At 41.6% G+C, this 14,327-nt stretch overlaps 1 protein-coding gene across 1 annotated transcript in view; it reads left to right on the top strand.

Moving 5' to 3' along the window:
• The window catches only part of DOCK7 (dedicator of cytokinesis 7), a 151,081-nt gene that overhangs the window by 52,797 nt on the left and 83,957 nt on the right, over positions 1-14,327 (top strand). Inside the window, exon 18 of the mRNA XM_044674772.1 lies at positions 10,490-10,607. Coding sequence (XP_044530707.1) covers positions 10,490-10,607 — 118 coding nt within the window. The remainder of the gene's footprint in view (positions 1-10,489; positions 10,608-14,327) is intronic.

Raw genomic sequence — 14,327 nt, forward strand, 5'->3', positions numbered from 1 at the left:
TCAGAGAGATAATTGGCTAAAAATTCATGATTTAGAAGAGCCAGGATCATGATAATACCCATTGATTACCTGACTTTTAATTTGGTAACCTCACTACTTCTTAGACTACATCAGCAAAATTAGGGATAGACATTCTTCTGGTTAACCTCTAGCCCAGAATTTCCCATTTGGAAGAGATTTGCAAGGCCATTTGGTCCAATCTGTCCCAGAACAAGAATGGCTTCTTCAGGATCCTTGATTAGTGGTCAGTCAGACCTTGCTTGAATAACTGCTATGAGGTAGAACCCAAATATTTCCAAAGGGCACCCTGTTCCTCTTTGCAGTAACTTATTGTTTAATTTCTAATGTCAATATAATTTGTCCCTTTTCAGTCTCTACCCATTACTTCTATTTCTTCCCTCAGAGACTATGCAGGAAAAATAGAATCTCCTTTCTACCTATTAGCCCTTGACACTGTTGAAGACAATTAAAATGACTTCCCTAAATCTCCTCTTCACCACGTTGAAATTCCCTAGTTCTTTGGAATGAACTCCTAGCTGCTCATCATCCTAGTTCCCTCCCCTGGACACACACTCTCTCGTGACTGTTCTTCCTAAAATATGTTGCCTAGAATTGAATAAGTGGACTAGATGTGTTCTGCTTTGTCCATGGTGGGCCATTGTGAAGCTTTTTCCACTCTAGACTCTTTGCCTCTTAGTTCTTTAGCTCTCTTGACTGCCATATCATATGGTTAACTCATTTTGACCCTATAGTTTGCTAAAATGCAGATCTTTTTCAGACAGACTTTCTTTGTCCGCTCATGGTTTCTCCATCCTGTACTTGTGAAGTTGGTTTTTTGAATTCATATATAAAATTTTCCACCTAACTCAGATAGGTTTTATCAGACTAGGTTTGACTCAATATTTCAGCCTATCAAGATAATTTTGAATATTGACTGTCATCCTTCCTAACTTTGTGTCATTTGCAAACTTGTTGAGCATGCCATACATGCTTTTGCAAAGCCATTGATATAATTGTTAAACAATACCAAGTGCAGTGCTGATCTCTGGTGCACTACATTGGAAACTTCCCTCTAGGCTAATATCAAGGCATTAATGACTCCTTGGAATTCTTCTTTTCTATGAGTTCTGAAACCCTCTAATCATATGACCATGTTATCCACCTAGTCAAGTGTTCCACCGGAAAACCATAGAATTTTTTTCTTCTGAATACTTTGCTAAAGCCCATTTAATGTTTATTTCTAGCATACTCTTGAACTAGCAACCTTGTAACTCTGTTAAATAAAGGAAATAAAAATAATCTGATATGATCTGCTTCTGATGAAACCATGGTGGTTCTTTGATAATTTCTTCCTTTTCTAGATGTTCACCTTACATTTCTTTTTTTTTTTTTTTAATTAAACCCTAACCTTCTGACTTGGAAACAATATTGTATATTGATTCCAGGGCAGAAGAGTGGTAAGGGATAGGCAGTGGGAGTTGTGACTTGCCCAGGATCACACAGCTAGGAAGCGTTTGAGGCCAGATTTAAACCCAGAACCTCTGGGCCTGGCTCTCAATCCACTGAGCTACCTAGCTGCCCCCTCACTTAGCAATCCTTTAAGGATGCATTTTAGAATTTTGCTAGGAATCAAAAATTGAGCTTACTGGCCTATAATTTATAGCCTTAATTCTATTCCTTTTTTTTTTTAATTGATCCACCACTTGGCCTTTGACAGCCTCTTGCTGCTACTCCTATTCTACATTGACTTTCAGTCATACAATGGATTAGCAAAGTTACCTGCCATTTTTTTCAGTGCCTGAGAATATAATTCATGTAGGCTGATGACTCCTTAGGACTACCAGTTTCTAGCTGATTGTGTGTTCTTACATTAGGTATCGCCTTCTTATTAGCCATTTTTGTTTGTTTATTTTTAGCCCCAAAATCATTCTCCTTAGCAGAAAAAAAACAAGCAAAATAAATATTAAGCACTTCTCCCTTTTCTCCCTCATCTGTTATCATTGTCCCATCCACTCTAAGCAACATTCTTGCCCTTTCTTTGATTTTCTTCTTCCCCAACAGACAAAAATACAAACCCTCCCCCCTTTGCTGTTATATGTTCTTTCCAGAGTACTCAGTTCAGATCTTTGTACAGATATCTTTACTGATGGGTGTGTGATCCCTGTTTTTATCCCTAAAAGGAACAAAAAACATGCATCAGTAATGATAACACATAATAATGCACCATAAGTGCTTTGGTGCAGAGGGGATGGCTGTGTGACATTTGGTGCAGAAAGCAGTAAAAGCAGCTTCCTTGGGAAGACATGAGTTCCTGATTCCTGGAGGTCTGTGGTAGGCACTGGAGGACCATTGGGGGAGACCTGAGAGTGCCAGGCAGCATGCAGCCTTGGACATAGTCCTGGATCTGGAGTAATTAGAGACCGAGTTCAGATTGTTCTTCAGTGGTTCCCTGCCATCATTCATCTGCAAAGGGGAAGACGATGACCATCATATCTGCGACGCTTTATAACCACGAGGTCCTTCCAGCTCCTCTCAGATGTGGGTGCTTCCCCCGTCCCTGAAGTCCCCAGGATTTGCTTAGGTCTGTTCCATATATTCAGGCAGGTCCCAGTGGGGGCAAACAGAGGGTCCCAGGAAGTAGTCATCATGTTCAAATTTGCACTATTTGACCTTATAATTATATTAAAATAGGGTCTGGTTCCAGGCCAAGAGGGATATGCCATGTAAATCCAAGTAGTTCGGCTACTTCATGGGATTTGTATTTGTGCTCCTTGGGACCTCGCTGTACTTGAATGATTACATGATGTTTCCCTCTGTGGAATGAGCCTTCCAGTGGCCAAGGCTGCCTTTACCTTTTCTTTGGATGCCCGGCACCCAGAACACAGTAGGTAAATGCTTGCTGACTGATAATAGTTATAAAGTACACGGTGAACCTGTCAGTGCCGCGTCAGTCATGATGGGCGATCCAGGACGGACGGCGTCGCTGGGGATCACACCTGCAAGTTTTGGTTTTCGAGGAGGGTTAAGAATGTGACTGCTGGAGGGGCAGCTGGGTAGCTCAGTGGATTGAGAGCCAGGCCTAGAGACAGGAGGTCCTAGGTTCAAATCCGGCCTCAGAAACTTCCCAGCTGTGTGACCTGGGCAAGTCACTTGACCCCCATTGCCTACTCTTACCACTCTTCCACCTATAAGTCAATACACAGAAGTTAAGGGTTTAAAAAAAAAAAAGAATGTGACTGCTGGAGAGGCCGAGGGGAGGCAGCTCACCACAGGGCTTGTTTCCTGGACCGGAGTATTGTCCGCCATAGGGGAAGTGCAGCAAGAGTAGGGAGAGAAAGGTCAGGGCAGGTTTGGGAAGCCAAGTGTCAGCAGCCCTGCTGCTACTGGACTCAGTACTTGGTGGAGGTTGCAGGAAGGGCCGTGAGGGCTTGGGCTGCAGAGTGGAAGTGTATGGCAAATGGGAGAGGTCCAGTGTTCTGCCCAGAACCCCCCTGGCCACTGAAAGCTCTTCCTCTTCTCCCCCCAGCATCGCCCTCCTCGCCATTGCTGCACCCCTGTGACCTGCCATGGAGTTTCTCACTCCTCCGTGGGCCATTTTGTGGAATGGAATCGATGCATATCGAGAGTCTCAGGGGCTTTAATTTAAGTGATCTTACTCAGTTTCAGAGCCAGAGGCTTACAGGTGTCTAACGGGAGATCTTTGAATGACTAACAGGCGGCATTTCCCAGAGGAGAGATGCCCTGCCCTCTGGCACTATGTGGATCTCAAAGCCCCTTAGTCACAGATCAGCAGCCATAGTGTGGCCTGACCCCACAGCGACAGTGGGGATGTGTGCCAGACTTGCGTGAGATGTGTAAATTGGAAGGGAACTCAGGGGCCATCTCATCCAGCCTGTAGCCCGGTCTGACTAGATCATCTGACGTCTGCCTGAAGACCACGAATGATAAGAGAATGTTGGGAAATGCTTCTCTAGAATTAACAAAAACCCCATTACCTCTTTCTGCCTGTCCTTTATCCCTTCTGGTGGTTGGGGGAGAGAATGACAAGGAAGTTGTAACAAAGTTAAGTTTAATGGTAAGGATGGGATTGGAGGGAGAGGGGTTTCTAACTTCTAAGGGTACAAACTGCCAGAGAATGATGGCAGTTGTGTTGGCTAATCTTAAGCTACCTAATAGACAGCCAGCAATGGCTTAGCTGAGTGTGACGGGCTTTGGGAATCTCAGATGACTTCTAGGTGTAGTTTAGACTCAGGAACACTTCTGGTCTCAGCAAGATAATCCACAAGGGCTAGGGAGTACAGGACTTCCTGAAGCTGTTCACCAACTACAGGAAAACTCCCAACTCTACCTAGATCTTCCTCTTATATCTTGATTTGTAGATCCACCTCCTCTATGGAGATCCCAAATAGTCCATCGGCTAGTTGAACAGTAGCTTCCAGCTTCACTCCTCTCCTCCAAGCAGGAAAACTGTCAACTCAATCTCTCAGGACAAACCCCTTTGAACATTCTGGGTTTAGAATGTTCTCAGCCAGCCAGGTTGGTCTGCCTTTTACCTACTCACTACTTAAGTCTATCTATAAATTATAAATTACCTATAACAGTCCCCCCCTTTGCACAAAGCCAAAGTAGTGTTCCACACAATATTTTGGTATTTGTGCACTAAGAGCTAACTAAAATTCTAATCCAAAATAATAAACAAACTACACTTACTCTGTCTTACCTTATCTAGCACTACCTTACTCTAGGGATTTAACAAGGAAGGGTAAAAAGAAATATATAGTGAACAATTACATAGTTCAAAGTCCAAACAAAATTTTCAACAAAATTAACAACAAAATTGAAACATAAACACAAACTTCAAGCACAACATTAAATATAATCAAATTACTAACGCAGAAAGTTCTACTATTAAAATGCAAAAATTTTGAAAAATATACATTTAACACCATTGCATATGTTTTTACATTAAAATTAAACCAAAACATTAAACTTAGTTATGCAAATTACATTTAAATTTGATAAAGATGTAAATAATCTTATTTTAAATTGCAGAAAACCAAACTTTTACATAAAACTGTATGTTTGTAACTTAATTAACTGCATACAGAATTTACATATATACATATATACTTATGATACATATATAACATATGCACATAATGTACGCATGTATACTATACAATACACATGTGTGCACATATACCTATTTACACGTGTTACATGTATACAATACATACAATATAATACAATTTATAATACATATACACTACACTTATTTACATATCTGCATATTTTTGCGATGTGTGATCTGTAGTATGTTATATGTTCTTCACATAATGCATTTTTGTTATGTTTGTTGTTTTGTAGTGTAATGTATATTAGTACCTTATATTATCTTATTCTCTCATCTACTCTAGATACTTTCCTTATCTCAATAAACTATTCTAAACTATTCCTATATTAATAGTATATTAGTCTAACTAAATAGAACTACATAACTAGCTATTTGTTGTTAGTAACTAACTATCCTTTGTTAGTACTTATCCTATAACTAATTCTAATTTTGTTAGTAGTTAAACATTGTTTTATTCCATGTGTGGAAACAATGTATCCTAACCTGTTTATGTTTTCATGTATCTGTTTTGTTATGTTGATATTGTGTTATGTTCTGTTGCAATGTGTTACTGTTGGATGTATGTATACCTACCAGAACTTCAGATCTCCCTTCTTCTTGTGATGTTCCTCAAATAAATTTCCTCTTCTCCTTTTCTCCACCAAAGTTCTTGATAGTTATATGTAATGATGGATGTATATGAATATGTAGTGATACTATTTATGTTACCCAAATTCCTTTGAACCATTAGTCCATTAATCACATGATTGATCTTCTTCTTTGGAAAATCCCTTTTTAAATCAAAGCCTTTATCAGTTCAGTTTTTATAAGTCTTTCAGTCTTAGTACAATGTCCATTAATTTCTGAATCCTCCTCTTCATCCATGTCCTCTTCCATCCGAGTGTCCTCTTCCACTGGAATGGTCCTCTCCTTACTGAACTTTATGACTGCAGACTTTAATTGACTGATGATCTTAATTTTACACAATTTCTTCTTCATCATTAGCAGTTTCTATATTTTCATTATCTATTCCATGAGCTAATTTAATATGTGAACAATGATACCACGAATTTCTACCTCATAACCTTTACTGAAGATGGTGAAACTAATACAGTTGTATAAGGACCAACTCAACTCTGTTCTGTTGCCAATATTTTGGCAAAATTTTTCACATACACCATATCACCTGGTTGAAAATTATGAAGAGAATAATCCAGTTGACCAGATTGAATTAATACTCCCATATCCTGTAATTCTCTTAGCCTTTGTTGTAATGCACTTATAAATTATGAATTATATATTAATTATAAATTACCTATAACACCTTCCACCTTAGAATCAATACTGTGTATTGGCTCCAAGGCAGAAATGTGGTAAGGGCTACACAGTGGAGGTTAGTTAAGTGACTTGCCCAGGGATGCATAGTTAGGAAGTATTTGAGACCAGATTTGAACCTAGGACCTCCCATCTCTAGGCCTGACTCTCAATCTACTGAGTTACCCAGCTGCCCCCCTTCAAATGGGTTTTTTTAAAAGACTGGCTCCTCTTCTCTTGCCCAGGCTGAGAGTTTAGGGGCTCTCATGGACCTTCTGCCACCACTGACGGCCACAGCAGCTTTGTCCTGCCCCTTTTCCAATCTAGGCTGGTCACTCTCTCTTTAGGCAGCCTGTGGATGGGCCCCAATAGGACACTATTGACAGAACCCATTTCAGTTCAAAACCACCAAACCTAAGGTTTCCACCTGCTGCAGCCTCCTAGGAAGTCAGGATCCTAGGCATGTGCTGCCAAGAGTGCCTCTGCTTTCCCAGAAAGACAGGACATGGAGGAGCATTCCAGTGAGCCCAGCTTTCCCAGGACTCGGTTGCAGGGAGAGAGAGCCCAAGTGGGATGTCCAGGATGGATACAGGATTGATAAGGGAAGCCATCCTCACAAAAGCCAGGAAGGGCATAAGAACAAAACTCTGAGACACAAAGAGAAACACTTTAAAAATGAAGAGGTGAAGGTGATCTTTCAAAGAGATGAGACACACTTCAGGGAGACTCGTGAACCACTCTAAATTTTAAAAAGCAACGAAGAAGGTGGAAGCAAGGAGAGGGGAGAGAAGATTGTGAAAGCATCTGTTGGCCAATCCACAAGCATGTGGTATGTAGCCTCTGTTAAGTGCCAGGCCCCCAGGAGGTGGGGAGATGTAAGAACGAAGGGCTTCCCATCTAGCAGGTAGAGACCCCTTTAACAAGTATGTACAAAATGGATCTGGGGAAGTTCTAGGTGGTTTGAGTGCCAGGCCCCAGCAGCTGGCAAGGATTCTCAGAGCGCATCCCTGAAAGAGAGACGTTTGGGTGGTGGGAAGCAGAAGGACGTGTGGGAAGACTAGAAAAGGAGGCGGGCACTCGCTGGCTGGGGCCAGGGGAGCAGCATGGTCCCATCTGGGGTCTGTGTAAGAGCAGCTGTAAAAAGGCCAGACACCTGCATCAACAGGAGACGTCCATTCTCACAGCCTCGTCTTTGGCTGCATGGAGCCAGCCTCCTTGAAATCCCACAGGAAGAGAGCTGCAGGGTGGGTGGACTCCTGCTGTCCTCCAGCCTTGGAGCTGGGGCTTTAATGGGGCCCCAGGGTTCAAGGAATGTAGACAGAGGTCACAGAGTCGTTCAGTGGGTCTGGAAGGTAACATAAGTTTTTAATATGCTCAAGAAACACTGAAATAATATCTTTATGTATGAGGAAACTTAGAAAGGCGTGTGGGTCACTTTACGATTCCCAATCCACTATGGCAGGGGGATGGGTCATGGAAGTACCCATGAGGAAACAGACCCCCGAGTTCAGGATCACCCCCACATTCCCAAACTGCCAGGTGTCAGAGCTTGGATTCAAAGCCGGCCAGGCCTCTGAGAAGGGCTGGTTTTTCCTAACATGGCATTAACGCTTCGAGGAAAGCTGGGGATCCAGAGGAAGGCAGGACCAGGCCCTGCTCTCGAGAAGCTCACAACCACAGACAACAAGATGGACACCAGATAAATTGGAGAGAAGGATATCAAGACAGAAGGAAGGGAGGGGATGGGAAAGGCTTTAGCGGATACTTGGAGGAAGCCAGAGAAGCCAGGCCAAAATGGGGAAGGGGGGAAGCGTTCCGGGCATGGGGAAGAGCTGTAGGAACTGCGGAGTGCCTCCTTCAAGTCAGCCAGTGTTGGGGCATGGCAAGCCGTCCCTATTCTCCTTTCTTTTTGATTTTCCTTTGATTAAAGAATAAAAAAATTGGGGTGTAGCTCAGTCAGTATCTATGGGGCAGTACTGTGGGACAGGCCCACCTGGGCCTGTTTTCAGATGGCTCATATTTGTAGGAGAGCCCCATTCTGCCACTCCATCGCCCCCTAATAGAAGTTTAAAAAAAGATGACAGTTTGGTTGGGACTTAAAGGAAGCCAGTTGGAGAGCTGCCAGTGTGGGAGACAGCTAGAGAACCGGCCCAGAGCTGAGAGATGGAGGCTCTGTCCCTTGTTCCCAGGATGTGGCCTGGAAAGGTAGCAGGGCCAGCCGTGGCGTTTATTGGGTGGGAAGCGACACAGTAGAGCCCGTGTTCCAGGAAAATCACTTTCGTGGCTGGGTGGAGAATGGCCTGCAATGGGGAGAGCCCCCCACCCCCACCCCAGTGGCTGCCAAAGTCCAGGTGGGATGGGGACGAGGCCCAGAGATGTTGCAAAGGGAGCTTGGCTGTGGGTGGGAGGGAGACTCAGTAAACCCAATGAACGTTAGAGTGTGGACTTGTATATGCAAGAGCTCAGAAAAATAGAGCGAATGCATAGAATATTTGGTTTTTTTTGGAAAACAGCAAAAACTACTGTTAAGAGATCTACTTGTTTAGAAAATCTAAAAGCTGGCATTGTCTTTAAAAAAACAGGTTTATTTATAAATAGGATAGAAAAGTCAAATTCTTGATTTGGATTCATAGAGACATCCTTTGACCCCATTCATGTTTTCTGTCCTTGGATTTATATTCAAGATTTACATAAAAGGTGAAAAGAATAAGAAGGGAATCCAGCTTACTATATGCCAAGTGCTTAATGTTGTACATTTAGCTAAATGTGCTAAAAATGTTGTACAAATATGATCTCATTTGATCCTCACAGCAACTCTGGGAGGGAGACACTATCATTATCCCTATTTTACAATTTAGGAAACTGAGGCAGGCAGGAGTTTAGTGATTTGTCCAAGGCCACACAGCTAGAAAGTATCTGAAGCCATAATGGGACTCGGGTCTTTTTGACTCAAGCCCACCACTCTAGCCACCCCCACCTACCCCCCAGCTGCCAGGCATGCCCCCTCCCTGTTCCTTCCTGTGTTTCCATCAGGTACCACCTGGGAGAGGCCATCAATCAGTGGCCTTATTTTGGATACTCAGTTCTGTGGTTTTTATTAAAAGATTCCTTGTCGCCACTATATACTGAATAAGGTGAAATGTATTTAAATTGGAATTCGAAGTTTTCATATTACTTAGATTAAATCAGATTAAGAGATTAAGATTTTTAAAGTCTTGAAGAGATTATTAGTGAAAGTCATAAAATATCATTTCCTGGTTGTTTTAATGACTAAGATGACTTAGATGATTTAGGTACAGAATCCTATAAATTTCATCATCTTGGAACTGGGATTAGATAGTCTGACTGTCTCAGATTTCTGAATTCTTTGATTTTATATAAGATATTAGATCTCTATAAAATGACAGCTTGATTGCTTTTCTCCTTTTTAGGGTTGCTGACAGCGTTTCTGTTACTCTATTCCCTGTTTCATTCTCATATTCCTAGTTTATTTCCTGATATTTTCAGAATTGGTATGATTTTTTGATATATATATATGATTATATTATTCAGCTATCTATGTAACTGTATATTATTACAGCAGACATAAGTACTTATAACACTGTTTATGTAGAAATTGGGCCTGACCTTTGACAACCTAGGTCATTATAATTAAAAACTTATATTTTCGAGCATCAAATTTACTCTTTTGAGTTGGATTTTTAAAACACACTGAACTAAGGCAATGACAGTGAGATTTTGATATCTCTCCCAAGGCATAAATTATTATCTGTTCCTATTCAGTTGCTCTTTACTACTTAATGTTATGCTTTTTAAATAGGACCTTTTGGAAAGTCTAGTTTTAAGAACTTGAAATAATCCAGAAATATTGTAACAAATCCCCACTTCCTAGGTGGAATAGGTTGGAATTATAGACATCTTTTAAACTCTAAACTGTTATATATGATTCCCTGCTCATTTTAAGTTATTATTCTTCCAGTCCTTTTTTCTTTTAAGGACATTGGATGATGTGTTTTTTCTTTCTTTGAAAACTCAGGATATTTTGCACCATTCACTCCACAGGAATCTCCTCTATGTATATCCCCAGAGCCTCAATTTTGCAAATCGCCAAGGTTCTGCCAGAAACATTACTGTAAAAGTCCAGTTTATGTATGGAGAGGACCCAAGCAATGCCATGCCAGTAAGTAAAGTTGTTGCTTTTTCCTTCCTTCCTCTTCTATCTTGCTGGTCTTTTGTTTTCTCTCATTGGATATGGGCCAGAAAACTGAAACCTGATATTATCTATTAAAAAAATGTCTAAGTATAGAACTTTTTTGTGTGCCTATAAATGTGTTTATTTCCAAACCAAGTTAAATATTCATTCATTCAGCAAATATTTATTGACTGGTCTACGTGCTACAGGAGAAGTAGCGATGACCAAGATAGATGGGGTCTAAGGGGTTTATAATATATTTGGGAGTGCAGATAGATCTGCATGAGGCCATGAGGGGCCCACCTGTGGCTCTGGGAATGCTCTAGAATGGTAAACAGAGACAAGGACTTTTGGCTGGGGAGATCAGGAAGGACTTGGTTTCCATTGACTGGTAGGAGGGCATTTCCCAACTGAGCAGAGGAATGGCAGAAACTAAGTGAGGGGCATGTCTAGGAAGGGCAGGTTCTACTGGCCTGAACTGGGGGGCTCTATGGAGGCAACAGAAGAGTAGATGAGGCTATACATGACCACTTCCTTACAGGCAAAGCTAGCCATAAGTGCTGGCCCACCATCCCCTGGGGGTCTTCATTCAGATCTGGAATGACCCCATGTGGGTACTGTTGTAGAGTGAATCCTTGCCTGTCAGACCACAGAGCCTCTGGGGCCATCACGCCTGAAATTCTGTGATTGCGTACTCCATGATCACTGAGAGCCTATGACTCTGGGCACCCTGTCAGAGCTCAGTCAAGGAGGAAAGCTTGTATTGGGTGGGGGAAGGGGAATGGGGGGAAGGTGCTGTCATTTTCAGCGTGAGCATTTCCATCTCAGAAACAGGCAAGTGCTGTCCATTAGGGCTGGATCTCTTGTTTTATTGGTTGTCAAGACTTTAGAAAATGATATTACAGAAGAAACTTAAAATCTGTGCAGTGCTTGCTCCTGCATGTGTGCACACACATGTATTTGTGTGTGTGTTATAATATAGAGAGTTTGTTTCTTTGTTTTTTGAGAGCTGGCTGTTGGACTGTTCTGTCAGCAGTGCCTGTCCCCCTGACCAGAAGCAGGGACCAGAGAGGTGGTACTTTGGCATTGTAGAGGGAATCCACTCGAGGAGGGCTGACCAGAGGAGCCAGGCCTAGCTCACAGGCTATTAACACTGGTTGCTGATCAGTATTGAGGACCTGGAAGAGGAGCAGTGTGGAAGGAGGCCTGAATTCAGTCTTCTCATCTGGAGAAGGAGGAATCCCACCTGGACATCCGTAGGGGGAGGATCATCAGCAAAGTGATTTGCCAAAAACCAGGCTTTAGGGGAACGGCTGTTTGGACGGCCTTTTCCAGCTCAATACAAATGTCCATTGTTGCCTTCATGGAAATATGAGTCATGGTTGCCCATAACCCCTTTCTGTTATATTTAGGTTTAAATTTCAAAAGGGAGTAAAAACAAGAAAAAATTATATACTTTGAATGTTAGAAGAGCAGAACCAAGATAGCGACTTAATAGCAACAAAAGCCTGAACTGCTCAGAGAATCTTTCCAAGCCAACCTTAAAGTAGTGCCTCAAAACAACAGAAATCACAGAACCAAAAAGGAGATGGAATGAGGGAGCTCTCGTACAGAAAGCATCTTAAAAGGTAAATAGTCAATTTTCACAGGAAGGGGGAACCAGAAGTAAAACTCCTCTGCTCTTAGAGGAGTGTGGACCGACCACTCCCACCTCACCTCATCCCCCCACCTACTGTGCCAGGTCCTGAGCCTGGGCATAGGATTCCTCACCTTACCAACAACAGAACACCTCACACCCACCCCTTGAAGTCCTAAGCCCTGCACTAGTCCACAGTAAGGCCCCGAAGCCCTTAGAGTTTGACCCTTTCAAGCCTGCAGTGAAGCTCCTATTCCTCAGGGCAAAATAGCTCACAGTGCTCTGAGTCCTACAAGCCACCAGCAGAGGAAACAGAATCAGCAGTTTTCAGAACTCCCAGCCTACAGGCAAAAAAGGCTAGGAAAATGAGCACACAGCAAAAGAAGCACCTTAACTGTAGAAAATTTCTCTGAAGACAAAGAATAGCAAGGCACAGACCCAGTAAGGAACAGTGAAAGCAAAGCAATCACATGTGAAACTTCAAAGAAAATTAGGAATTGGTCTCAGGCACTGGAAAAGTTCAAAAAGAAATTTAAAAATCATATAAGAGAGATGGAAGAAAAATGGGAACAAAAAATGAAAGTAATGCAAAAAAAAAAGGCTTAAAAATCAAAATTGGTCGACTATAAAAAGAAGCAAAAAAAATCCAATGAAGAAAAGAGTTCCATGAAAAGTGGAATGAACCATGTGGAAAAAGAGGATCAAAAGGTCATGGAAGAAAATTATTCTTTAAAAATTAGAATTGAGCAAATAGAAGGTAATGACTTCATGAGACATCAAGAAACAAAACAAAATCAAAAAGTGAAAAAAATGCAAGAAAATATAAAACATCTCATTGGAAAAAACAACTGATCTGGAAAATAGATCTAGGAGAAACTAAGAATTATTGGACTACCTAAAAGTTATGATAAAAAAAAAGCTTAGATATAATATTACAAGAAATTATCTAAGAAAACTGCCATGATATTCTTGAACAAGAGAGTAAATTAGAAACAGAAAGAATTCATAGATCACCTCCTGCAATAAATCCCCAAATGACAACTCCCAGGAATGTTATAGCCAAGTTCAAGAGCTCCCAGGCCAAGGAGAAAATATCACAAGCAGCCAGAAAGAAACAATTCAGATATCATGGAACTCCTGTCAAGATTACACAGGATCTGGCATCTTCTACATTGAAGGAATGGAAGACTTTATATATTACACAAACCCAGGGAACTGATTTACAACCAAGAATCTCCTACACATCAAAACTGACTTTTCTTTCAGGGGAAAATATGATCATTAAATAAAATAGAAGATTTCTAAGCATTCTTGAAGAAAAGACCAGACCTAAACAGAAAATTTGATATCCAAATACAAAATTCAGGAGATACATAAAGAGTTAAAGAAAAAAGAAGAAAAAATTTAAGGGACATAGTAAAGTCAAATTTTTTATGTTTCTACATGGAAAGATAATATTTATAACTCTTAAAATGTTTATCATTATCATAGTTGTTGGAAGAAGTATACATAGACAGAGAGTGTGATAGTAAATTGTTTAGAATGATATGCAAAAAAAAAATCAAGGGGTGAAAAAGAGGATTGCATTAAGAGAAATGGGAAGAGAGAAATAAAATGGGGTAAATCACATAAAGAGTAGCAGGTGAAAAAAAACATTGAATCTTAGAGAAATGTTCTGTTTTGGAATCTTCTGTGATTCCCTGTTTTTCCTACACCCTGTTCATGCTCAGTATTTCTTGTTTCTATCTTCAAATGCTGGTCTGTCTTCTCTGTTCACACATGGGAGCCCCAATAGCCCTGGGGAGCAAGCCCAGCCATGCCAAGTGACCTGTGGCAGATCTCTTTTGGACCCTCACTGCTGACTGGCAGCTGCCCCAGTTCCGTGTGATGTTCCCCCTGCTTTGGGCCTGGAGCCTCCCAGATGGCTGTCCTGACTCTCCTCCCCTTGAGCCCCTGCTCCACTCCCTCACTTCTTCTTTCCCCGCTCCAGCCTCTCCCTGTCTCCCAGCAAGTCCTCTGCTGTGGGACACCTGCCCAGCTCTCCCTCACCCCTCCATACTGTTCCTCGAGGC

Source organism: Gracilinanus agilis, chromosome 4 (genome assembly GCF_016433145.1).
Source record: "Gracilinanus agilis isolate LMUSP501 chromosome 4, AgileGrace, whole genome shotgun sequence".
Lineage (NCBI taxonomy): Eukaryota > Metazoa > Chordata > Mammalia > Didelphimorphia > Didelphidae > Gracilinanus > Gracilinanus agilis.